Source organism: Cinclus cinclus, chromosome 28 (assembly GCF_963662255.1).
Source record: "Cinclus cinclus chromosome 28, bCinCin1.1, whole genome shotgun sequence".
Classification (NCBI taxonomy): Eukaryota; Metazoa; Chordata; class Aves; order Passeriformes; family Cinclidae; genus Cinclus; species Cinclus cinclus.
The window spans coordinates 4,051,527-4,073,312 of record NC_085073.1 but is presented as its reverse complement, the minus strand read 5'-3'; the positions used below and the strand labels follow the sequence as shown (position 1 = coordinate 4,073,312).

Here is a 21,786-nt window from a genome sequence, read left to right as displayed (position 1 = left end):
TCCATCTCTCTGGAGGCCTCATGTGTAGGGGCGAGTGGGATGGGGCGCTCTGGGCTCCCACTCGTGGGATGCTCCTGCCTCTGCCCTTCCCTGGGCTCTGTGTCAGTGCCGGGACCGATCCTCTGGGGTCACAGCCCTGCCCCCTGTCCCCACCGGGCCCTGCGCACCCACAGTCCCACCCGTGACTCTCCCACCCACGGGGCATCGCGGCCTCACAAGGGTTCTAGCCGGGGGACGTCGGATAAAGCCCCACTGAGGGCCGGGCCGGGTGCAGCGTGGGAACCCCGGTCTGCTGCCCAGGGGCTGCTCGGGCCGGCTGCCAGCCCCGCGGGCTGTCGGGGGAGGTGATGGTGTCCCCCCCGCTTCGTCCCGGGACCTCCCCGCGGGGCCGGGCCGGGTCGGGCCGTCTCGCGTGGAACTTAATGCCGGCTCCGTGGGGACACGGGCTCAACCGGGGAAGAGGCAAGGGGAGCGGGATGGTGTCGGGGAGGTGCGAGGACGAGGGAAGGCGTAGGCGTGCCCTGCGTGACCGTGGGTGCGTGTGAATGAGTGAGTGAACGTGTGAGTGCGCGTGTGTGTGTAGTGTGTGTTTTGTGTGTCTGTGTGTGCGCCCACACCCGCCTACAGGGATGCACACGCGTGTGCCCGCGTGTGTGTGCCCTGTGTCCGTGACAGCTCCAGTCTCGGCTCCGGGCTTCCCCGACTCCCGGTGCCTCCCGGTGCTCCCCGAGCCCCAGTGTCGGGGTTCGGGACCCTCCCCTCGAATCGGTCGCTCCTGCCCTTATTTGGACATTTCTCCTTGTCCAATCAACGCGGAGGGTTGGGGCGGGCCCGACCCCGCCCCCGGCCCGCCCGACCCCGCTCCGGTACCGGCCCCGTTGCCCGCTCCCCGCTCCGGTACCGGCTGTGTTCCCCGGCATGAGCAGCTCCCAGTTCAACAAGGGCCCGTCCTACGGTCTCTCCGCCGAAGTCAAGAACCGGGTGAGCCGCGGCGGGGGCCGGGCGGTACCGGGAACGCCGGACGGGAATGAAGCGGGGGCTTGGGGGATACCGGGGCCACCGGACGCTCTGGCTGCCGGTGCTCCCGGAGGCTCGGGAGAGCCGAGCATCCCGGTGATGCTGGGGCGTCCCGGTTGCATCCCGGGTTCTGGAGAGCCGGAGGTTTTTCCGGTATGCCCCAGGAATGCAGAGCCGGCCAAGAGTGAAGTTGGGTGATTCCGGGAAGATGGAAATCCGGGGCTTCCCGGGAGGATACGGAACTGAAAGACCCAGTGTACGAAGGTTCTCTGAGGACTGGTGATACCGAAGTGGGCTCCCAGTCTCGGGTTGCCCTGAGGCTGCCTAGAGGGTCCCGGGGAGGTGTCTTGGGGGACCGGCGCTGGGTGTCTTCCGTGCGGTGGCCGCTGAGGCTCCGCTGCTCCTGGCAAACCGCGTGGCACCCTTCCCGTCACACCGGGGGCTGCGGGCGATCGCCTCTGTCCTGCGCGGCTCCGGAGCAGCTCCACGAAGCTTCTACGGTTTCTGCTTTCCCTCAGCTCCACTTCGCTCTGCGGGATGCTCCGACCTGGCAGCGTCTCTGGGGGATGCGGCTTTTGGCCCCGGTGACCCTCCCGCCGAAGTGCCGCGGGGCCGGAAGGGCAAAGAGGGGTAGGAGCCTCCGGCTGAGCTGTTCGCACCCCTAGGAGAGATCCTGGTGCCGGGGGGGTGCAGGCAGCTGCCAGCACCCTCCTGCCCCCTCGACAGCACACGGGGGTCCTGCCGGGCCGGGGGGGCTCTGGGGACACAGCAGCCGCAGGTCGGTGGCTGTGCCCAGCCCCAGGCGAGCAGAGATTGAGCCGTGGTCACCCCGGGGCAGGTGGCCTGTGGTTTGAATGTGCTCTGCCCGGGGACACCTGGACGGGGCCAGGGCAGGCAAGAGAAGGGACATGTGGTGGCGGGATGTGGTGGCCGTGGCAGGGCGCTCCTTACCTGGCCTCGCAGGGGATTTGCATTTCGTAACGGGGAGCGGACGGGCCCCAGCCTGCCTGGGGCTGGGCTGCCCCAGCTGAGCGGGTGACACGCGCCGGGGCTGCCGCGTGTTCTTGGTGCTTCGTGTTGATTCAGCGAGACATGAGCCAGTCCGACTGCCCCGGTGTGTCTGATGGAGGTGACATCACCGACTGGGAACCAGTTAAACCAGTGACACGCTCCCAGTCTGTGCGAGCCCTTGCAGACTGGGCTGTGGTGGGATCTCTCTGGGGCTGGTCCACTGTGCACACCCCATGACCTGGGAAATCCTCCAGCGGGCCATGGGGAGGGAAGAGGAACTGGCTTCAGCTACTCGTGCTCCAGAAAATCAGCTGGTGGGACTGTAGCATTCCCCAGCCAGGACACGTGTGGTGTCGTGAGGGTGATCTGCGTTCTGCATTGGTTGAGCTTCTGTTTGGGACTAGAGTATCTCCCTACCACATAGCGGGGCTGGACTGTGCCCATCACAGCATCTCCCTGTGTCCAGGATCCCTAAGGACTCATGGCCTCAGCACATAATGGAACTAGGAAGGGACAGGATGGGCTAGAAGTTGGTGGCTGCCCTGGGGCCACCCCCAGATGCCAGCTGAATATCAGAGGTGCTGGGCTAGGGTCGGGCAGGACAGCATTCGGGATTTGCAGGCCCTTCCCTCCCCAGGCCAAAAGAACTTTCCCTTCCCTTGTGGGCCGGGGCCGAGACGACGCTGCCGGAGATGCTGCCGGCACTGGCAGCTGGTCTCCATTTGGGAGGAGGCGTCCACATTCCTGGCATAGCCGCGGTGACCGAGGAATCTGTGGCGGAGGTTGGGCCTCGCCGGAAGCGAAAAGGAGAGCATCGCATGGCCAGGACCCCCGGGGCTCAGAGCTGAGCTCCCACGGGCTCCAGAGGACAGGGAGGGAGAGATCCAGGGGGCACTTCCCCTAACCCCATGGGCAGTTCCTTCTCATACCTTTGGAATGGTTCAGAAGCTGCTGGCAGCATCATCTTCATGCTCCTGTCCCCATTCCCATCACAGGGAGGGGGGAACTGTCCCCGTGAGGGGTTTGGGGTGCACACTGGGGCTCTGGCTGAGCTGTCCCCCCACTGCCCCCCCAGCTCGCCCAGAAGTATGACCCACAGAAGGAGGCTGAACTGCAGACGTGGATCGAGAGTGTCACAGGCAAACAGATCGGACCTGACTTCCAGAAAGGGCTGAAGGATGGGGTGATCCTCTGCGAGTGAGTCCTGGGGCAGTCCTGAGCATGGCCCCCTGGCTCCTGCTCCAGCTGGGTGGAGATGTGGGACACCAAACCTCCAGGAGACCTTCACCAAACCTTGTGGTGGGAAGGGTGGGCTGGATCCGTGCCAGTGGGACCTGCCAGAGTCACCCCCAAGACTTCTATGTCTGGGGAGAGCCCTGACAACAAACAGGGACCTGGGGGGAAATTTGCCTTACATGGGGGAGGCCTGGGCGGAACCTTCCCAAAGGGAGCCTGTGCCCTTCAGCCCCTTGAGATTTATTCCTGCCACAGCCTCATGTTCCCCTGCCTCTCTCCAGGCTCATGAACAAGCTGCAGCCCAACTCGGTGAGGAAGATCAACCGCTCGGCTCAGAACTGGCACCAGGTAGGTGCAGCTCTGCTGCCACCCACCTGCTGCTCCTCTGCCCTCACCTGCCAGAGCTCACCCCTCTACCTCTCCACAGCTTGAGAACCTCTCCAACTTCATCAAGGCCATGGCCAGCTATGGCATGAACCCCGTGGACCTCTTTGAAGCCAATGACCTTTTTGAGAGTGGGAACCTGACGCAGGTGCAGGTGTCGCTGCTGGCACTGGCGGGAATGGTGAGCATGGGAGAAGGAGCAGCTTGGGAACCCCCAGCAGCCCCATGGGGACCCCCAGTTTGGAGTGGTGCCTGTGGGACCCCACAGCTCCCCCTGCACAAGGAGCAGGTGGGGGGTTTGGGACCCTTGTCCTTTCTCACAGCCCATCCTGGCAGGCCAAGACAAAGGGGCTGCAGAGCGGGGTGGACATCGGCGTGAAGTACTCTGAGAAGCAGCAGAGGAATTTCGACGAGGCCAAGATGAAGGCTGGGCAGTGTGTGATCGGGCTGCAGGTGGGCTGCCCCACAGGGTCCCATGGGTGGGGGGCTGGGCAAAGGGTGCCCAGTTCTATCAAATTCACAGCTCCAAGTGTTGCTGGAGGGACCTCAAGTGTCCTTGAGATCTGGGACCATCTTGGCTCTCGATGGCTGGGAGCCTGAGATGGGTTAGGGAGCACTGGCTGTGCCCTCCAGGCTGGGGGAACAGGGAGAGAAGGGGCACATGTGGGGCAGCACATGCTCCTCACCAGACTGCTTTGTCAGATGGGCACAAACAAGTGTGCCAGTCAGTCTGGTATGACAGCCTATGGCACCCGGAGGCACCTCTACGACCCCAAAAATCAGATCCTGCCACCCATGGACCACTCCACCATCAGCCTCCAGATGGGCACCAACAAGTGTGCCAGTCAGGTGAGCCCCCACACTGGGCTGGGGAGGGATGGGGGGGACCACAGTTGAGCCCTGCTCCATCCTGTCCTTCCTTCCAGGTGGGCATGACTGCTCCCGGCACCAGGAGACACATCTATGATGCCAAGATGGGGACAGAGAAGTGTGACAACTCCTCCATGTCACTGCAGATGGGCTCCAACCAGGGCGCCAACCAGAGCGGGCAGGTCTTTGGCCTCGGCCGCCAGATCTACGACCCCAAGTACTGTCCACAGGGCAGCCAGGGTGAGGTGGCCAACGCCGCCGGGGACCAGAGCGGGGACCCCCCTGGGTACCACTACTACCATGAGGAGGAGGAGAGCTACTGAGCAGGATGGCTCAGCCCCACCTGCACCATCTCATGTACAGCCCTACATTCCAGCCTTCACTTTGATAATTCCCTCTTTTAGAACTCTTTTTTTAACTTTGGAAATCAATCTATTTTTTCTGAGCAAGGAAATAAAGACCCTGTTTCTAGAGAGGAGCCCAGCCAGTTCACCCAGGAGCCCCAAGACCCTGAGGCAGCAGGAAGGTTGGAGATGTTCCAGCACCTGGGAGTGGACAGTGTCACCTCTTACGTACCCAGCGCCCACCACACACCCCTGGGATGCCTCTGGATCCCTCAGCAAGGAGCAGGGAGTGGCTGTCCATGCCGCCCTTGGTGCTATTGCTCACCCCTGTGCTGGCACACCCTCCTCAGCCCTGTGGAAGAGAGGGACTGGGGTCAGTGGGACACGGGGGAAGCACATCTGGGAGAGACTGCATGGCCTCGGGGTTGAGTGTGCGTTTGTGAGTGAATGTGTGTGCGCCTAGGTTTGCACTCTGGTGGAAATGCCCTTTTTGCAAAACTCGTAGGGACCAAGTTTTCAAGGCCACGGTGACGGCTGCAGGGCTGGGCCGGGAGCTGGCACACCTGGCACAGCTGGCACACCTGGCACACCCAGCACTGCAGCAACCTGATCACCCAGGCTGGAGCCAAGACTGCCTCCAACAGCCGCATCCTGCACCGGGGCGGTGTCCAAATGCAGCTGCTGCCCATCGATATCTCCCCTCCCGTGCGGTTTTTAATGCAGATACTCTCAGGCTGAAACCTTTTATTAAAAACAAAACAAAACAAAAAAAAGCCCTTTCAATATAAACAGCAGCTGGTCTCTGCTGCGGGCGCCTTGTCAGGGCTCAGGTGGGTCTCTCTGTGCCTGGGGGGCTGCGAGCTGCTGCAGACCTGGGTGAGAGCCCCGGAGTGCCAGAGTGGTGGGGGGAGGGATGCTGCGTGTCCCAGGGGGAGGAGCAGAAGCCGGGAACGAGCTGCGGGGTTAATTAATGGATGTGCGGTTGATAGATGAGCAATTAACAGTGCCAACGGGACAGGACGGGACCTTCTTGTCCGGGAAGGGATCCACCTTTTTGGGCGAAATGCTGCGTTTCGAAGAGGCGCGCTGCTCCGTGGGGCTCCTAGGGGTGAAGTGGGCGAGGCGGGGGCTCACTAGAGTAGGGTAGGGTAGGGTAGGGTAGGGTAGGGTAGGGTAGGGTAGGGTAGGGTAGGGTGGGGTGGGGTGGGGTGGGGTGGGGTGGGGTGGGGTGGGGTGGGGTGGGGTGGGGTTCCTACTCCTACAGCGGCCCCTTTAAGAGCCGGTTCCCATGACGTCACGCCCACGGTTACTTTGCAGCGCGGGGAGGGCGGGGCCCGCGCGCGCCCGGCGGAGCCGCGGGGTCTGTTAAAGAGACAGCGGCACCAGGTAACGGGGGTCCCGGGCCGGGGGCTGCGAACGGGGAGAGGGGAGGCTGTGTCCCGGCGTCTGCTCTCGGATGCGGCCACCTCAGCGTCTCCCCGAGGCTCTTAGTGCCTCCCAGCCTCCCCCTCCCACCCCTTCGCGGGGCTATCCCCGTGTCCCCATAGTAGCCCCGAGCTGTCCCCATGTCCCCTCTGGATTGTCATCATCGTCCCTTCGAGCTGTCCCCGTGACCGCCCCTGGGTTGTCCGCACGTCTTCCCGGCCCGTGCATCTCACTGTGACTCCGCACCCCGCCCACAGCGGGGCTCGGTGCGGCCGAACCGGCTTGGAGGGCGCCGGGGCCGGGAGCTGCCGGTCCGGCGGGTGCCGGGGTCGCGAGGTCCATCGAGCTCCCGGTTGCAGTGATGCGGCGTGTTTGTTCTAGTGAGATGAGAGAGCAGATTCCCACGCGAGTCCCCCGGGAGGATCCAGGGATTCTGTGGTTGTTTTGTCCCGAAAAGAGCCGCCGCCCCCGAGGGGCTTGGAGCTCCCCGGCACCGGCGGTTCCGCAGTACCCTCCGGTTCCAGCGGCTGGGGACATTCAGACACCTCTATCTCCCCTTGTCACCTTCACCCCGGCAGCTGCTTCTTTCTCTCCGTGTGACCCCATCTGACCCCGGTGCATCCCCGGAGGAATCCGGCCCCCGGACTCACTCGTGTCCGGCCCCGCAGGCCGATTAGTCGGATTTCCCAGCCGGGATCCTAATCCCGCTGCCCCGTGCCCGTTTATCCCGGCTGCGCCCGGGACCCGGCTTAGCCCCGGGCGCGGGCGGGCGGCGGCGAGCGCGGGGCGGTGAGTGAGTGCGCGGCTCCCCCGGCCCCGGGGAAAAACGAGAGGAAAATCGCGGGGGTAGCGGTGTCCCAGGCTCGCGGTGACCGGGGAGCCGCCACGAAGCTCGGTTCTCCCGGGGCGCGGGATGGGTGCACCGGGCAGAACGCTGCGGGTTGGGTCGTGCCGCCGCAGCCGCCGGGCTTGTCACTGAGCCGCCTTGGCAGAGCTTTGCTGCCGGGCCCCGGAGCCGCTGGCCTCGCTCCAGGGGTGGGTGAATTCCCAGGAACTGGCAGAGACACGGCTGCTACCCGCGGCATCTGGGTGTCGGAGCTCGCGCCTCGAGTCTACTGCACCGGAACAATTCCGCTCCTGGGTTGACGAGAGCCCCACCCTCATCCCTCTCAAGGGGAAACTGAGGCACGGGCGGGTCTCAGCCTCCCCCGGCCTGCACAGCTCCCCCGGAGCTACTCCTGGGGTGCCGGACAGCTCCCTGAGCCCGGCGTGGGCAGCGAACCGTGCTTCTGGCCCCTGGACAGAGCTCGTGCCCAATTCTGGTGCTTTTGCTTTAGGAAAGAATGTGATTTGAGCCTTTAGCTCCGGAAAGAAGCTTTACTGCAGGAATGCCGTCCGGCTCCTGCCGGTCCCGGAGCTCAGCCCTGTGCCCGGCACTGTGCCCGGGGTGTGATAAGCCCCGAAGCAGAAGGAAGTGAGAGCCCAGCCGTCGCCCTCAATTTGGGGCTACCCTCCCTTGCTCTCACCCGCAGCTGGAGCCGAGAGGGGCCCGCGATCCCCGCGATGGCCGTGGGCACCCAGCTGGGGCTGCTGCTGTGGAAGAACTTCACCTACCGCCGGCGGCAGAGGGTGAGTGGGCGATTGGGGTGGGGCTACCCAGAGCCGATAGTTCCTGGCACAGGGGCAGGCAGAGCCCTGGACACTGACGGGTACCGGAACCCCCACCAACCTTGCGTCTCCCCCAGATCCAGCTGGCTATCGAGATCTTGTGGCCCCTCTTCCTCTTCCTTATCTTGATCTCAGTGCGACGATCCCACCCGCCCTTCAAGCAGCACGAGTGTGAGTGTCCCCCGCAGGACCCCCCTCTCCCCCCCCCCGCAAGACCCCTCTGCGTGCCCCTGTACGGGAGTCGTTCGGGGTGACACCGTGGGGACAAACACGGGAGGTGGTCACAGGGTGGTGCTCACTGGCATCTCCCTGCTCAGGTGTGTGTTGGGTCCCGGGGGTCCTGCACTGCCCCCCCCAACATGCCTCCCTCTCCTTCAGGCCACTTTCCCAACAAGGCGCTGCCATCGGCGGGGACCCTACCCTGGCTGCAGGGCATCATCTGCAACATGAACAACCCCTGCTTCCGTCACCCCACGGCGGGAGAGGCCCCCGGTGTGGTGGGCAACTTCGATGGCTCCATGTGAGCGGCGGGGCTGGGGAGCTGCGGGGCAGAGCCGGGCAGAGCCGGGGTCTCATTGCCCACCCCATGTTCCGTGTCACAGCCTCTCTCGCCTCCTGACCGAAGCCCGGCAGGTCCTGCTCCGCGGCCACGGGCAGCGGCTCCTGAGCAGCTTCGCCCGGCTCCTGCCCGCCCTGCGCCGGCTCCGGGACAGTGGGAATCAGCGGAGGGGTGAGCACCGGGGGCGGGGGGTGCCAGGAGAGCGAGACCTCCTGTCTTACCCCTGCTCCCGCAGCTCTGTCGGTGAGGGAATACTTGAGGGAGGACGAGACCTTCTCCCGGTTCCTGCGGACTAACACATCTCTGTCCCCGGCGCTGGTGGATGAGCTGATGGGGGCTCGGCTCAGCCCTCGCATCGTGAGTGTCGGCGCGGCGCCCGCTCCCGGCGCCCACTCCCGGTGATCGCACCATGACTGCCCTTTCCTTCCAGTTCTCCCTGGCGAGCATTCGCCTTCCTCTAAAGGCCCTGGTCTGCAACGCCTCGGTCCTGGGGGGTTTCCTGGTGGGCGGCGACGCCGACGCCAGCCAGAGCCTGCAGCAAGAACTCTGCGCGCTGCCCAGCACGCAGCTCCGTGCCATGGAGGGCTCGTTCCTCTCCCAGATGGACTTCCCACGACTCCTGACGGTGAGTCCCCAGCGCGGTCGGGTGCTGGAAGGCACCGAGGCAGAGACCTCTGGCCTCCCCGGCAAGGCTGTGACCCCCTTCTCATGCCCCCTTGCAGGAGCAGCTGAGCTCGGAGCTGGGTGGAATCACTGGCACCGTGGAAGCTTTGGGCAGTTTCCTGCGGGATGCAGCATCCCTGATGGAAGAGGTACACCCCTCACTCCCCTGCCCCCTACCCACCCCCACTGTGTCCCTGCGTCCCCCTGTCCCCCAGTGCCCCTCTCCATTCTCATCCCGCTCTCCCCAGGTCTCCTCCATGACCAGCCTGGCCAAGCTGCGTCAGGAGCTTGTGGGGCTTAGGGCCCCCAACACCAGCATGGGTGCATTCAGAGCCCTGTCACGCATCGCCTGTGGACACCCCGAGGGCGGGGGACTCAGGATCCCCTCCCTCAACTGGTACGAGGACAATGATGTTAAAGCCTTCCTGGACCGTAACAGCTCAGAGCAGAGACCCGTGGCCTCAGGCAGCACCAGTGAGTGGGGGGCTGAGGGAGGCTCAGCCTGGGGCTCTGGGGGACGGTGGGGGCTGGTGGTGAGGGCTCAGCTCTGCACTCCTAGGTCCCTTCTGCCGGGAGCTGCTCCGCAGCCTGGAGTCCAGCCCCCTCTCACAGATCTTCTGGCGAGGGATCAAGCCTCTCCTTGTGGGGAAGATCCTGTACACGCCACCTGGGCCCGGCCCCGACAGTGTCATGGCTGAGGTGAGGGGGGGGGGGGCTGTGGGGGGCTTGGAGGGGTTTGGGGTGTCTCATCCCAGACCTGCCTCACTTCCCTCACACAGGTGAATCGGACCTTCCGGGAGCTGGCGGTGCTGGGGGAGTTTGGGGGTGCCTGGCAGGAGCTGGGACCCCGAATCTACACCCTCCTCAACAGCAGCCTGGAGATGCAGGTGCTCCAGGTGTGTGACCCTCAGACTCCTCCCGTTGGGAACAGGCTTGCTGTGGGGTGCAAGATGGGGTGTGCTGGGGCACAGCTGGCCAGGAGCAGGGTGGGATGCAGCTGGAGCAGGGTGGGCTGCGTGGCCTCCCATATCCTGGTCCTTTGCAGGACCTGCTGCTGGCCCCGAGCACAGCCCAACTCCTGGATGGGTTCCTCAATGGCACCTCCTGGAAGCTGCCAGAGCTAGCCACATTCCTGGTGGGGCCAGCTGGGGGACCAAACCTCACCTGGCACCAGGTGTACGCTGATGTGGATGCAGTCCTGAGCACACTGTCACAGTTCATGGAGGTGTGCGTCACCCTGCTGTGGGTGGGCTGGCCCCTTGCACTATCTGTGCCCTCTGAACTCTACCCACCTCCCACAGTGTGTCTGCCTGGACAAGATCGAGGCAGTGGCCACTGAGGAGCAGCTGGTAGCCCGGGCCCTGGAGCTGCTGGAGGAGCAGCAATTTTGGGCAGCAGTGGTCTTCCAGCCCCCTATCAATGCCACAGCCCCCAGACTGCCACCCCACGTCCGCTACAAGATCCGCATGGACATTGACGACGTTACAAGGACCAACAAGATCAAGGACAGGTTGGGGGATGCCCACCTTGTCTGTCTCTGTGGGCAGCCAAGCAGCTTGTGCTCATTGCCAGGGGATCCCTGGTCCCAGCACCGTGCTCTGCCCCCAGGTTTTGGGACCCAGGCCCTGCAGCTGACCCCTTCAGTGACTTGCGTTACGTCTGGGGGGGCTTCATCTACATTCAGGACCTGGTGGAGCAGGCGGTGGTGCGGGTGCAGACTGGGGCTGCCCCACGGACGGGGGTCTACGTCCAGCAGATGCCCTACCCCTGCTATGTGGATGATGTGTAAGTGGGCAGGGGCAGCCCCGGATCCTGGGACTGTTGAGTGACCCCCCCTGCTGCCATGGGGGACACATCCAAGCATCCTGCAGCATCACTGCACTGGGGAGGTGGCAGAAAGATGGTCGTGCCCTGGTGTCCCTGGCCCAACAGTGGCCCAGGAGTGTTGAGCTAAGGGTGGAATGTCTGGTGGTATCTCCCCAGGTTCCTGAGGGTCCTGAACCGCTCATTGCCTCTCTTCATGACGCTGGCCTGGATCTACTCAGTGGCCATGATCATCAAGGGGGTGGTGCATGAGAAGGAGACGCGTCTAAAGGAGACCATGAAGACCATGGGGCTGAGCAGCGGGATCCTCTGGCTCAGTTGGTTCCTCAGCAGCTTCATCCCCTTCCTCCTCAGCTCTGCCCTCCTTGTCCTAATCCTCAAGGCAGGTTGCAGGTCTCAGGGGGGGACAGCATGAGTGACACAGGGAACATCAGGGCTGGGAGCCAGCATGGGGAGCTCCACAGGCTCCAACATGCCTCCATTCACAGCTGGGAAACATCCTACCCTACAGCGACCCAGGAGTCATCTTCCTCTTCCTTGGCACCTTCTCGGTGGCCACCATCAGCCAGTGCTTCCTCATCAGCACCTTCTTCCCCCGTGCTAACCTGGCCTCGGCATGTGGTGGCATCATTTACTTCTCCCTGTACCTGCCCTACGTGCTGTGTGTTGCCTGGCGCGACTACATCACCTTCCCAATCCGTGTCCTTGTGGTGAGTGCCAGGAGCTGCCCCTCTGCAATGCCCCTGGTCCTCTGAGTGGGGGGCTTTGGGCTGCACCCCAGGTCAATCTTAGCCCACACTGCCTTTTTCACCATCCTCAGAGCCTGCTGTCCCCCGTGGCCTTTGGCTTTGGCTGTGATTACTTCTCCCTCTATGAGGAGCAGGGGGTGGGCATCCAGTGGCACAACTTGGCTGCCAGTCCTGTGCCAGGAGACCCGTACAGCTTTGCTGTGGCCATGGGGCTGCTGCTGCTGGATGCTGTCCTTTATGGCCTGGCCACCTGGTACCTCGAGGGTGTCTTTCCAGGTGAGTATATCACCCCTGACCCCCAGCTGCTACTCAGCCCTGGCCTTAATCAACCTCTTCTGCTGCAGGTCAGTATGGGATCCCCAAACCCTGGAATTTCCCCTTCCTGAAGAGCTACTGGTTTGGAGAATCATCCTTGTCTGGGCACTCCCTGTATCACACCAGCCCCCACACTGCACCTCAAGGTGAGTCCCTGCCCACCCTGGAGCTGTGTGGTAAGGGCAGTGGCTGTGGAGCAGGGCTGGAGCCCTCCAGCCCAGACCTTGCTCCCCAGTGGAGGGCTCTGCACCCCATGGAGAGGGGTCCTGCCCCCAGTAAGGGGTCCTGGCCAGGGATGTGACCCCTTGGTGGCCTCCAGTGCTGGTGGAGGAGCCGCCTGTGGAACTCCAGCCCGGCGTCTCCATCCGCAACCTGGTGAAGGTCTATGGCAGCAGTGGCCGTGCAGCCGTCAATGGGCTGAGCCTGGACTTCTATGAGGGGCAGATCACGTCCTTCCTGGGCCACAACGGCGCTGGAAAGACCACCACCATGTGAGCCACAGAGGGGCTGCGTGGCCATGTCTGGGGACAGAGAGCTGAGCTTGACCCGGTCCCCCTGTGGTCCCCACACAGGATAGGGTACCCTGGTCCCAAGCCCTGCTGCTCCTGTGCTCCATGACCCACTTTCCTCACCACTTCCAGGTCCATCCTGACTGGCCTCCTGCCCCCCACCTCGGGCACTGCCTATGTCCTGGGCTGGGATATCCGCTCCGATATCGACAGCATCCGCAAATCCATGGGGATGTGTCCCCAGCACAACGTGCTCTTTGACATGTAGGCAGGGGTGGGGAGGTGTGGGGAGAGGTGCAGGGCTGTCCCCCCTCAATCCCTGTGCCCCTCACCCTGTCTTTCCCCCTGTCCCCACAGCCTGACGGTGGAGGAGCACGTCTGGTTCTACGGGAGGCTCAAGGGGCTCTCGGAGCAGCAGGTGCAGGAGGAGATGGAGCAGCTACTCCAGGACACAGGGCTGCCCCACAAGCGCCGGGAGCAGACCAGGAACCTCTCGGGTACGTGCAGGGGTTCAGGCTGGGTGCCTGAGAGGGGCTCGGTGGCTCCGAGCCCCCCCAACGCTGTCCCTCTGCAGGCGGGATGCAGCGGAAACTCTCGGTGGCCATTGCCTTCGTGGGTGGCTCCCGAGTGGTCATCCTGGACGAGCCCACAGCCGGCGTTGACCCCTTCTCCCGCCGCAGCATTTGGGAGCTGCTGCTCAAGTACCGCAAAGGTCAGTGCTGGGGTCCCCGCTTCAGCCTCTGAGCCCCCCAGCCTGGGGCGAGCAGGGGGATCTACTGGTGGGGAGAACGTGCAATGGGGTCTGGGGTCAAGCTTGTTCCTGATCCCCAGGCCGTACCATCATCCTGTCCACCCACTACATGGACGAGGCAGAGCTGTTGGGGGACCGCACTGCCATCATCTCACAGGGCCGGCTCTGCTGCTGCGGGTCCCCCCTTTTCCTCAAAGCCAGGCTTGGCACCGGCTACCACCTCACCCTGGTGAAGCGGGAGAGGAGCGGGACAGGTGGCAACACTGGCACTGTCCCGGGTGTCACCAAAAAGGTGATCCTGATGATCATCCCTGCAAAGGGCAGCCACTGTCTCCATCCTGGGTACTGGGGGGGGGGGCACTGGGGGCCAGGTCCTGCTCTGGGGTGCCAGGCTCCAGCCACCCTTTCCTGCAGGATGGCAGTGACTCAGAGCACAGCAGTGACACAGGCCTGGGCAGCGAGCGGAGCAGTGATGCCAGTGCTGTGGGTGAGTGTTTTGTCCCCTCACAGTATCACCCCCAGCTACTCCCCATACATCCCCCGTCAGTCAGCGTGGCTGGGAGTGCACAGCCCTGCATCTGGCCCCTCTCCTCCTTTCACTGATGGTACAGAAGGAGATCTCCATCCCCTCTATCTTCCCTGGGGACCCTCAGGCTGGGATCCTGGGCACGTGGAGCTGTGGCCAGCTGCACCAGCCAGTGGCTCCTGCCCAGGGTTTCCAGCCCTCCCCATCTTTTCAGATGTGGCCCAGTTGTCAGCGCTGATCCAGAAGCTGGTCCCTGGCTCCCGGCTGGTGGAGGACATTGGGCACGAGGTGCTCTTTGTCCTGCCCTACAGTGGGGCCAGGGACGGGGCCTTCGGGGAGCTGTTCCGTGAGCTGGACGCACACCTGGCTGAACTGGGGGTCTCTAGCTACGGCATCTCTGACACCACCCTGGAAGAGGTACCTGGGGGTGTGGTCAAGGGGCTCCCAGGGTGCCCGTGACCAGGGGGTTTCCTTCACTGGTCTGTGGGCACTGGTGTGTGTTTAACACCAGCCCTTCCACACCCCCAGATCTTCCTGAAGGTGGCTGAGGACACAGCACTGGACACTGTCACCACAGGTAAAACCCCTGAGTCCTGGCTGGAGCTGAGCTCTGGGTACAGTGGGAGTGGTGAGATGCTCAGCAGCCCAGAGTAGAGGGGTGGTATGGTGTCCCCAGCACCCTGTGTGTCCCTGCCAGCGCTGGGGGTCCTGCTGGAAGCACCAGTGGATGCAGAGAGGTGTCACAGCCTGTGGTCTTGGTCCTGCCCTGGCATCTTGTTCTCATTTTGTCAGGCACCATGAAAGGAGCAGTCCCTGGCGAGACAGGGGATGGGGATATGGCCGATGGAGAGATGGGTAAGGATGGGGGAGAGGGGACCCCTGAGCTGCTGCTGAGTGCTCCTCACTTCCAGCCCCTGGGCTGGGACAATGGCACGTGTCCATCCGGGCAGCTGTCCATCCAAGCAAGCATCTCTTCAGGCACATCTCCCTTCAAGCAGGGGGATGCTCAGGGACCCCAGTTTGAGGTGTCTCCAGAGCAAAGATCTGGGATGAGGATGGGTTTGGGGGAGCCCAGCTCTGTGCAGGAGTTGGGATGGGGTATGAAATCTCAGGAGGGCATATTCAGCCCCTTTATCCTGGAGGAAGAACTGGCATGGGGACAGCCACAGGAGTCTGGGGGGGACTTGGGGCACTAGCTCTGACCGGGGTGCGTGCTGACCCCTGCACAGCTGTAACCCCTCTCTCCTCTCCTTTACATTGAGCCAAAGGAGCCCGGCGAGGTAGGAGCTGGGGGCTGTTTGAGGGGGGGACTGGGGGCACCTGCATGCAGCATCCCATCTCTGCTGGGATGGGGGGGATCTCCTATCCCCCTGCATCCCACCTGGCACGAGCCCCTTGCCAGACCCTCTCTGTCCCGCCAGCGGAGGAGCCCCGGGAGACGGATCTGCTGCGGGGGACGGCGGGGCAGGCGTGCGGCAGGGTGCGGGGCTGGGCTCTCACCTGCCGCCAGCTCCGCGCTCTCTTCACCAAGAGGATGCTCCACGCCCGGCGCAGCACCCGCGGCTTCTTGGCACAGGTGGGACCGCAGGGAGGGGATGGGGCAAGGCAGGAGGCAAGGTAGGGCAGAGCCAACCCTTATCCCCCACCGGCCTCCTCAGATCGTTCTCCCCGCCGTCTTCGTCTGCATCGCGCTTCTCTTCAGCCTCATCGTGCCGCCCTTCGGGAAGTACCCGCCCCTGCAGCTCCAGCCCTGGATGTACGGGCAGCAGTTCACCTTTTTCAGGTGTGTCCCCAGTCCTCTGCCCGCCGTGTCCCTCGTCCCCCACTGCCACCGGCTCATTCCTGTGTCTCCTGGCAGCAACGACGCCCCGGGAGACCCCGACACAGCCCGGCTGCTGGACGCGCTCCTGGCTGAGCCCGGCTTCGGCACCAAGTGCATGAAGGAAGAGGGGAAGGCGTGAGTGTCCGCGGGACAGGGGCTGGAGGGGGCAGCCGGGGCTTGACCCCCATCTTAGTGCCCACCTGCCCACGGAGCAGCTCTGCCACCTGGTGTGATGCTGTGGCACCCCAAACATCCCCATGGTGGGTCCTGGTGCCCCTGGCTCACACCAGGCTAGTAATGGGAGTCTCTCCCCCTGGGTTCCCAGGACAGGGCTGTGCCCACCAGCTTCCCACCCCGATGGCTTCTCGACCCCCTCAGCACCCGCATCCCTGCTGGAAGTGCTGCGGCATGGGAACTGGACACGGGCCAAACCATCCCCCCCGTGTCAGTGCAGTGGGCCGGGGGCACACAGGATGCTGCCTGAGTGTCCTGAAGGGGCTGGGGGGCTCCCACCGCCACAGGTAACCCCCAGGGGTAACCCCACGGCTCCATCAGTGCTAGCTGTGGGGGCAGGTGTTGTTCCAGGGATGCCACAGGGTTGGTTGTCCACCCAGCCCATCTCTTCATCCCACAGGTGCAAAGGGGTACAGGGGACATCCTTCAGAACCTGACAGGCAGGAACATCTCTGACTACCTGGTGAAGACCTATCCCCAGATCATCCGTCAGGAGTGAGTGTTGGGGCTTGGAACACCTGGGACACTGCAGGGGCACTGTGGGGACACCAAGGGAACACCCCAGGGATACCTGGGGGAAGGAACACTCTGGGGACATGTGGCTGGGTGGGCTGGTGCTGCTCTAATGTCCCCTCGGGGGGTTTCTCTCTCTTGTCTCCCCCTGCCTCATTTCTTTCAGGCTGAGAAACAAGAAGTGGGTGAATGAGCAGAGGTGAGCTAGAACAAGGGCTGGAGCCTGGCACAGGGATGGAGGGAGACAGGAAATCTCTGGTGGGTTTGGGGAGAGCCTGAATGGTCCCTGGGCAGAGCCATCATCCAGGTGCCTTCAGCCTTTACTTCATGTCCCTTACTCTGGCATCTGGGTGAGTGGAGGGTTGAGCTTGCACAAGGGTGGCGGTGGGGAATGGCTGGCAGGTTTTGTAGGATTGTGGAATTGTACAATCTCCTGAGTTGGAAGGGACCCACATGGATCCTGAAGCCCAGTTCCTGGCATGCTAACAGTGGGAGTCTCTCCAGAAAGTTTGGGAGCCGCATTTCTCCTGCAGGTACGGCGGCTTCTCCCTGGGTGCTGGCAGCTCCCAGGCCCTGCCGTCGGCAGCAGAGGTGGATCAGGCAGTGCTGGAGCTCCGGGTGCTGCTCAACATCACCCCGGTACAGCTGGACACAGCCCCTGGCTCAGCTCTGGTGTCCCAGTGCTGGGAGACCCCTCCTCACCCTGTGTTCCTGCACCCAGGGCAGCCCCTCAGATCGGCTCCTGGCCAACCTCAGCCACTTCATCGAGGGTTTGGATGCCCGCAGGAATATCAAGGTGTGTCCAGATCTGGGGGTGCCTCAGGGGCAAGAGCTGGGGGGCAGCAGGGATGTGACAGTGGTGTTCCCTCAAGGGGTAGAGCAGCCCAAGAAGGACTGAGAGTAGCTGGGGTTGGAGGGAAGCAGGAGCCCGGTGGGGAGTGGGGGATGCTCCTTGTGGCAGCGGGGGCTGCAGGCACAGCCAGGGGCAGTGCCAGATTGGGTGGGGGGCTCTGAACTTCCTGGCCCTTCCCACGCTGCAGGTCTGGTTCAACAACAAGGGCTGGCATGCCATGGTCTCCTTCCTCAACGTGGCCAGCAATGGGCTGCTGCGATCCCGACTGCCCCCCGGCACCGACCCCACACACTTCGGCATCACAGCCACCAACCACCCCCTCAACCTCACCAAGGAGCAGCTCTCTGAGGCCGCTCTGTGAGTGCTGGGGATGGGGGTCCTGCAGCCTCCTCTGGCCCCTGCTGAGCTCTCTCCTCCTCGGCAGGATGGCCACCTCTGTGGATGTGCTGGTCTCCATCTGCGTGATCTTCGCCATGTCCTTCGTCCCGGCCAGCTTCGTTGTCTTCCTCATTGAGGAGCGGGTCAGCAAGGCCAAGCACCTTCAGTTTGTCAGCGGGATGAAGCCCATCACCTACTGGCTGGGCAACTTTGCCTGGGACATGGTGGGAATGGGGATGGGGATAGCGGCCAGTTCCAAGGGGTCTGGTCCTACCCCTGACCCCTTTCCTGGTTTTTCCATCCCCACAGTGCAACTACCTGGTCCCCGCACTGCTGGTCATCCTCATCTTCCTCTGCTTCCAGCAGGAATCCTATGTGTCCTCGGCCAACCTGCCCTCCCTGGTGCTGCTGCTGCTGCTCTACGGGTGACGGGGCAGCAGAGCCCAGCAGGGGCGAGGGGGTTGTGGGGCTGGGGGCAGCTGGGGTGAGGGGGTTGTTGTGCTTGGGAGGGTGGGTGCTGTCTCAAACCCGCCAGGTCAGGAGGTGCACCTCAACCAACCCCTGCCTCTCCTCCCTGCAGGTGGTCCATTACCCCTTTGATGTATCCAGCCTCCTTCCTCTTCAGCATCCCCAGCACTGCCTATGTGGCCCTGACCTGCATCAACCTCTTCATCGGCATCAATGGCAGCGTGGCCACCTTTGTGCTGGAGCTCTTTGTGGACCAGGTGAGCCTTGGGATGCCCTGGACCCCCCATCCCTTCCTTGCAGGGCCAGTGCCAGCTCCCTCACTCCACTCCTTGCTGCCCCATCAGAACCTCAATGACATCAACCGTGTCCTGAAGAAGGTTTTCCTCATCTTCCCCCACTTCTGCTTGGGCCGAGGCCTCATTGACATGGTGAAGAACCAGGCAATGGCTGATGCCTTTGAGAGGTTTGGTGAGTCCAGACGTGTTAGGGCTGCTCACCCTCCCCAAAGCCCAGCACGGGGGTCCCCTATTCCTACAGTTCCTCTTGCTGCTTGCAGGGGACAAACGCTTCGTGTCCCCCCTCTCCTGGGACCTGGCAGGGAAGAACATGTTCGCCATGGCCATTGAGGGCATTGTCTTCTTCCTCTTCACCCTCCTGCTGCAGTACCATCGCTTCTTCCTGCGCCTAGGGTGAGGGCTGGCTGGGGGGTACAGGATCACCAGGTTGGACGAGACCTTCAAGATCATTGAGTCCAACCCATGCCCTAACACCTCGACTAAACGATGGCACCGAGCCCCACATCCAGTCTATTTTTAAACACATACAGGGATGGTGACTCCACCACCTCCCCAGGAAGATTATTCCAGTACTTTACCACTGTTTCCAGGAAAAAACTTTTTCCTAATATCCAACCTGAATTTCCCTTGGTGCAGCTTAAAACTGTGTCCTATCATTCTGTCAGCTGCTGCCTGGAAATAGAAACCAACCCCCACTTGACTACAACCACCTTTCAGGGAGTCGTAGAGTGATAAGGTCACCTCTGAGTCTCCTTTTCTCTAGGCTAAACAATGCCAGCTCCCTCAGTTGTTCCTCACAGGACTTGTGTTCTAAGCTCCTTCTCTGGATAAACTCGAGCATCTCAAAGTCCTTCCTAAACTGAGGGGCCCAGAACTGGACACAGTACCCTGGTGGTGCTCAAGAGGGTGGACAGCCCTGGATGTGCCCTTGCCACTGTTTCCACAGGCCACGGGCTCTGGAGCTGCCCTCATTGGGGGATGAGGACCAGGATGTGGCCAGGGAGCGGGTGAGGGTGGGCAGCATCCCCCCACACAGCCACCTCCTGCTGCTGAAGGACCTGACCAAGGTGGGTGCGTGGGGCTGGACCCTGCTGTGAGCTCCAGCCCACCTAGTACCCCTGGACCCACTGGCAGTGACAAGAGGGAGTGCATTGCCACCTCTCCTCCATGCAGGTGTACCGGCACAGGAAGGCTCCGGCCGTGGACCGGCTCTGCGTGGCCATCCCTCCAGGGGAGGTGAGGGACAGATGGACAGACAGACAGCTCTGTGGGCAGGGTCAGGGTTGCCAGTGACCCTGCTCTGCCCCCACAGTGCTTTGGCCTCCTGGGGGTGAACGGTGCTGGGAAAACATCCACCTTCAAGATGCTGACGGGGGACACAGAGGTGACGCTAGGAGAGGCCTGGTTGAAGGGGCACAGGTGGGTGAATGCAGGGACCCCTTGGCTCGGATCCCTCTCCATGTCCCCACAGCACCTGTGCCATCATCTCTGTCCCCACCCTGTGCTCATCCTCATCCCTGCAGCTTCTTGTCCCTATTCCCACAGTATCCCTGGTACATGTCCCCACCCTGCAGCGTGCTCACCTCTCCCTGTCTTATGCTCACCTGTCCCCATCCTGCAGTGTGCTCACCGACCTGCAGTCTGTCCACCAGCACATGGGTTACTGTCCCCAGTTTGACGCCATCACGGACCTGCTGACGGGGCGGGAGCACCTGGAATTCTACAGCCGCCTACGTGGGATCCCGGAGGAGGAGACCCCCAGGGTAGGGCCTGTACCCTGTCTTACCCAGCCCATGGGGAGCCCCCACACTCACCCCGTCTGTCTCTCACAGGTGGCTCAGTGGGGCATCACTGCTCTGGGGCTGGGCCCGCACGCTGACCGGCCGGCGGGCAAGTACAGCGGGGGCAACAAACGCAAGCTCTCCACGGCCATCGCTCTCCTCGGTTGTCCCCCTGTTGTCTTCCTGGTGAGGGGGGCATTGGGAGGCCCCATGGCAGCACCGGGGTCCTGCCCAGGCTGACCCTGGGCCGGGACCATTGCAGGATGAACCCACAACGGGGATGGATCCACAAGCCCGGAGGTTCCTGTGGGAGCGTATCCTTGGCGTTATCCGGGACGGGCGGTCTGTGGTGCTCACATCCCACAGGTGAGTCCCCACAAAGGGGAGAACCTCTCTGCCTGTGGGAGCCCCCCAGAAGGGAGTGTCCCTCTGCTCTGGAGGACTCACATGTGCCCCCCCAGCATGGAGGAGTGTGAGGCGCTCTGTACCAGGATGGCCATCATGGTCAATGGCCGGTTCCGCTGCCTGGGCAGTGTCCAGCACCTCAAGAACAGGTACCAGGTTGGGGGGCTAAGGGTGTCTCCTGAGGGTGGTGGCCATGGCCAGTCCTCACAGCAGTGTCCCCTCTCCCCACAGGTTTGGGGACGGGTACACGGTGGTGGTGAGGGTGGGGGGTCCTGGCCCAACAGCAGTGCAGACCCTGCTGCAGCAGCACTTCCCTGGCATCATGCTGCGGGAGCAGCACGGGGGGCTGCTGCACTACCACCTGCCTGCCCGTGTCACCTCCCTGGCCACCGTCTTCAGCCTTCTGGCCACCCACCGTGGCCCCTGCCACATAGAAGACTACTCCGTGTCCCAGACCACACTGGACCAGGTGACAGGGGAGGCAGGTGTTAGGGCAGGGCAGCCCTGTCCCATGGTGCTGTCTCTCATCATGCTATTCCTGCAGGTCTTCATGCACTTTGCCCAGGAGCAGAGTGATGGGGATGCCGGGGAGGTCACAGCCCCAGGGAACGATGCAGCCCCCAGCCCCGGGAGGAGTCTGAGCACATTCCTGGAGGATGACAGCTACCAGGAGAGCGCTGTCTGAATCGGCTATGGTGTCCCTTGGACCTCGGCAGACCCTTCCGCAGTTGTCACCGCAGCACGAGCCAGGGTCACAGGCTTTTGGGGTTCTGCAGACCCCCAGAACTGCACAGAAAACTGGGCACAACCTGCCCGCTAGCATGGTGTCACCATCCTCTGGGACAGTGGGTGCTGGGGATGGTCAGAGTGCCAGGACAGGGCTGGCCCCGGCTCCCGGCCGTGGGGTGGTGCCCTGCGGGAAGCTGAGCTGGATGGCGGGTCTGGGGCTGGTCTTGGGACCCCGCTGCTTCCCACCGGAGCCGAGCTTGCTGTACCAGAGCAATTCAATAAAAACCCACGGTACTACCGGAGGGCTCGACTGCCCTCACCACAACGCGATCGCAGTGAGGGACAGGGCGGGGGCACAAGGGGACAGGGGCAGCAAAGGGGCTCAACTCACAGAGACGCGCCTGGGGCTCCCCCAACCTCGCGGGGGACTTCAACACCCCGTGACGCGTCTCGGGG

The 21,786-nt window shown here is 63.2% G+C and overlaps 2 protein-coding genes across 2 annotated transcripts; both read left to right on the top strand.

Moving 5' to 3' along the window:
• Positions 1-855: 855 nt before the first annotated feature.
• CNN2 (calponin 2) lies at positions 856-4,989 on the top strand. The gene is made up of 7 exons (XM_062510349.1): positions 856-981; positions 3,104-3,225; positions 3,546-3,612; positions 3,692-3,829; positions 3,985-4,101; positions 4,351-4,497; positions 4,575-4,989. The coding sequence occupies exons 1-7, from the start codon at positions 919-921 to the stop codon at positions 4,839-4,841; spliced, it is 921 nt and encodes a 306-aa protein (XP_062366333.1). The 5' UTR covers positions 856-918; the 3' UTR covers positions 4,842-4,989.
• Positions 4,990-7,153: 2,164 nt separating this feature from the next.
• On the top strand, positions 7,154-21,632 carry ABCA7 (ATP binding cassette subfamily A member 7). The gene is made up of 50 exons (XM_062510244.1): positions 7,154-7,916; positions 8,033-8,126; positions 8,334-8,475; positions 8,558-8,685; positions 8,750-8,871; positions 8,945-9,139; positions 9,237-9,326; positions 9,426-9,651; positions 9,737-9,876; positions 9,957-10,073; positions 10,223-10,402; positions 10,479-10,687; positions 10,786-10,962; positions 11,161-11,383; positions 11,490-11,711; positions 11,822-12,026; positions 12,095-12,211; positions 12,385-12,556; positions 12,707-12,838; positions 12,932-13,071; positions 13,149-13,286; positions 13,406-13,617; positions 13,740-13,812; positions 14,066-14,268; positions 14,380-14,428; positions 14,644-14,706; positions 15,114-15,131; positions 15,273-15,427; positions 15,510-15,634; positions 15,710-15,808; positions 15,999-16,194; positions 16,308-16,402; positions 16,587-16,619; positions 16,954-17,059; positions 17,142-17,216; positions 17,461-17,630; positions 17,698-17,875; positions 17,961-18,076; positions 18,232-18,376; positions 18,464-18,587; positions 18,676-18,808; positions 19,362-19,482; positions 19,589-19,651; positions 19,728-19,834; positions 20,037-20,178; positions 20,248-20,382; positions 20,459-20,562; positions 20,658-20,750; positions 20,833-21,070; positions 21,146-21,632. Exons 1-50 carry the CDS (start codon positions 7,851-7,853, stop codon positions 21,284-21,286), a joined length of 6,747 nt encoding a protein of 2,248 aa, XP_062366228.1. The 5' UTR covers positions 7,154-7,850; the 3' UTR covers positions 21,287-21,632.
• Positions 21,633-21,786: the final 154 nt, after the last annotated feature.

Bases quoted from the DNA above. Each gene is read 5' to 3' on its own strand.
- ABCA7 (XM_062510244.1), top strand. From the start codon at position 7,851: ATGGCCGTGGGCACCCAGCTGGGGCTGCTGCTGTGGAAGAACTTCACC. The intron at 12,557-12,706 runs GTGAGCCACAGA...CACCACTTCCAG, and splicing joins GCTGGAAAGACCACCACCAT to GTCCATCCTGACTGGCCTCC. The intron at 20,179-20,247 runs GTAGGGCCTGTA...TGTCTCTCACAG, and splicing joins CGGAGGAGGAGACCCCCAGG to GTGGCTCAGTGGGGCATCAC.
- CNN2 (XM_062510349.1), top strand. From the start codon at position 919: ATGAGCAGCTCCCAGTTCAACAAGGGCCCGTCCTACGGTCTCTCCGCC. The intron at 982-3,103 runs GTGAGCCGCGGC...CTGCCCCCCCAG, and splicing joins CCGCCGAAGTCAAGAACCGG to CTCGCCCAGAAGTATGACCC. The intron at 3,613-3,691 runs GTAGGTGCAGCT...ACCTCTCCACAG, and splicing joins CGGCTCAGAACTGGCACCAG to CTTGAGAACCTCTCCAACTT.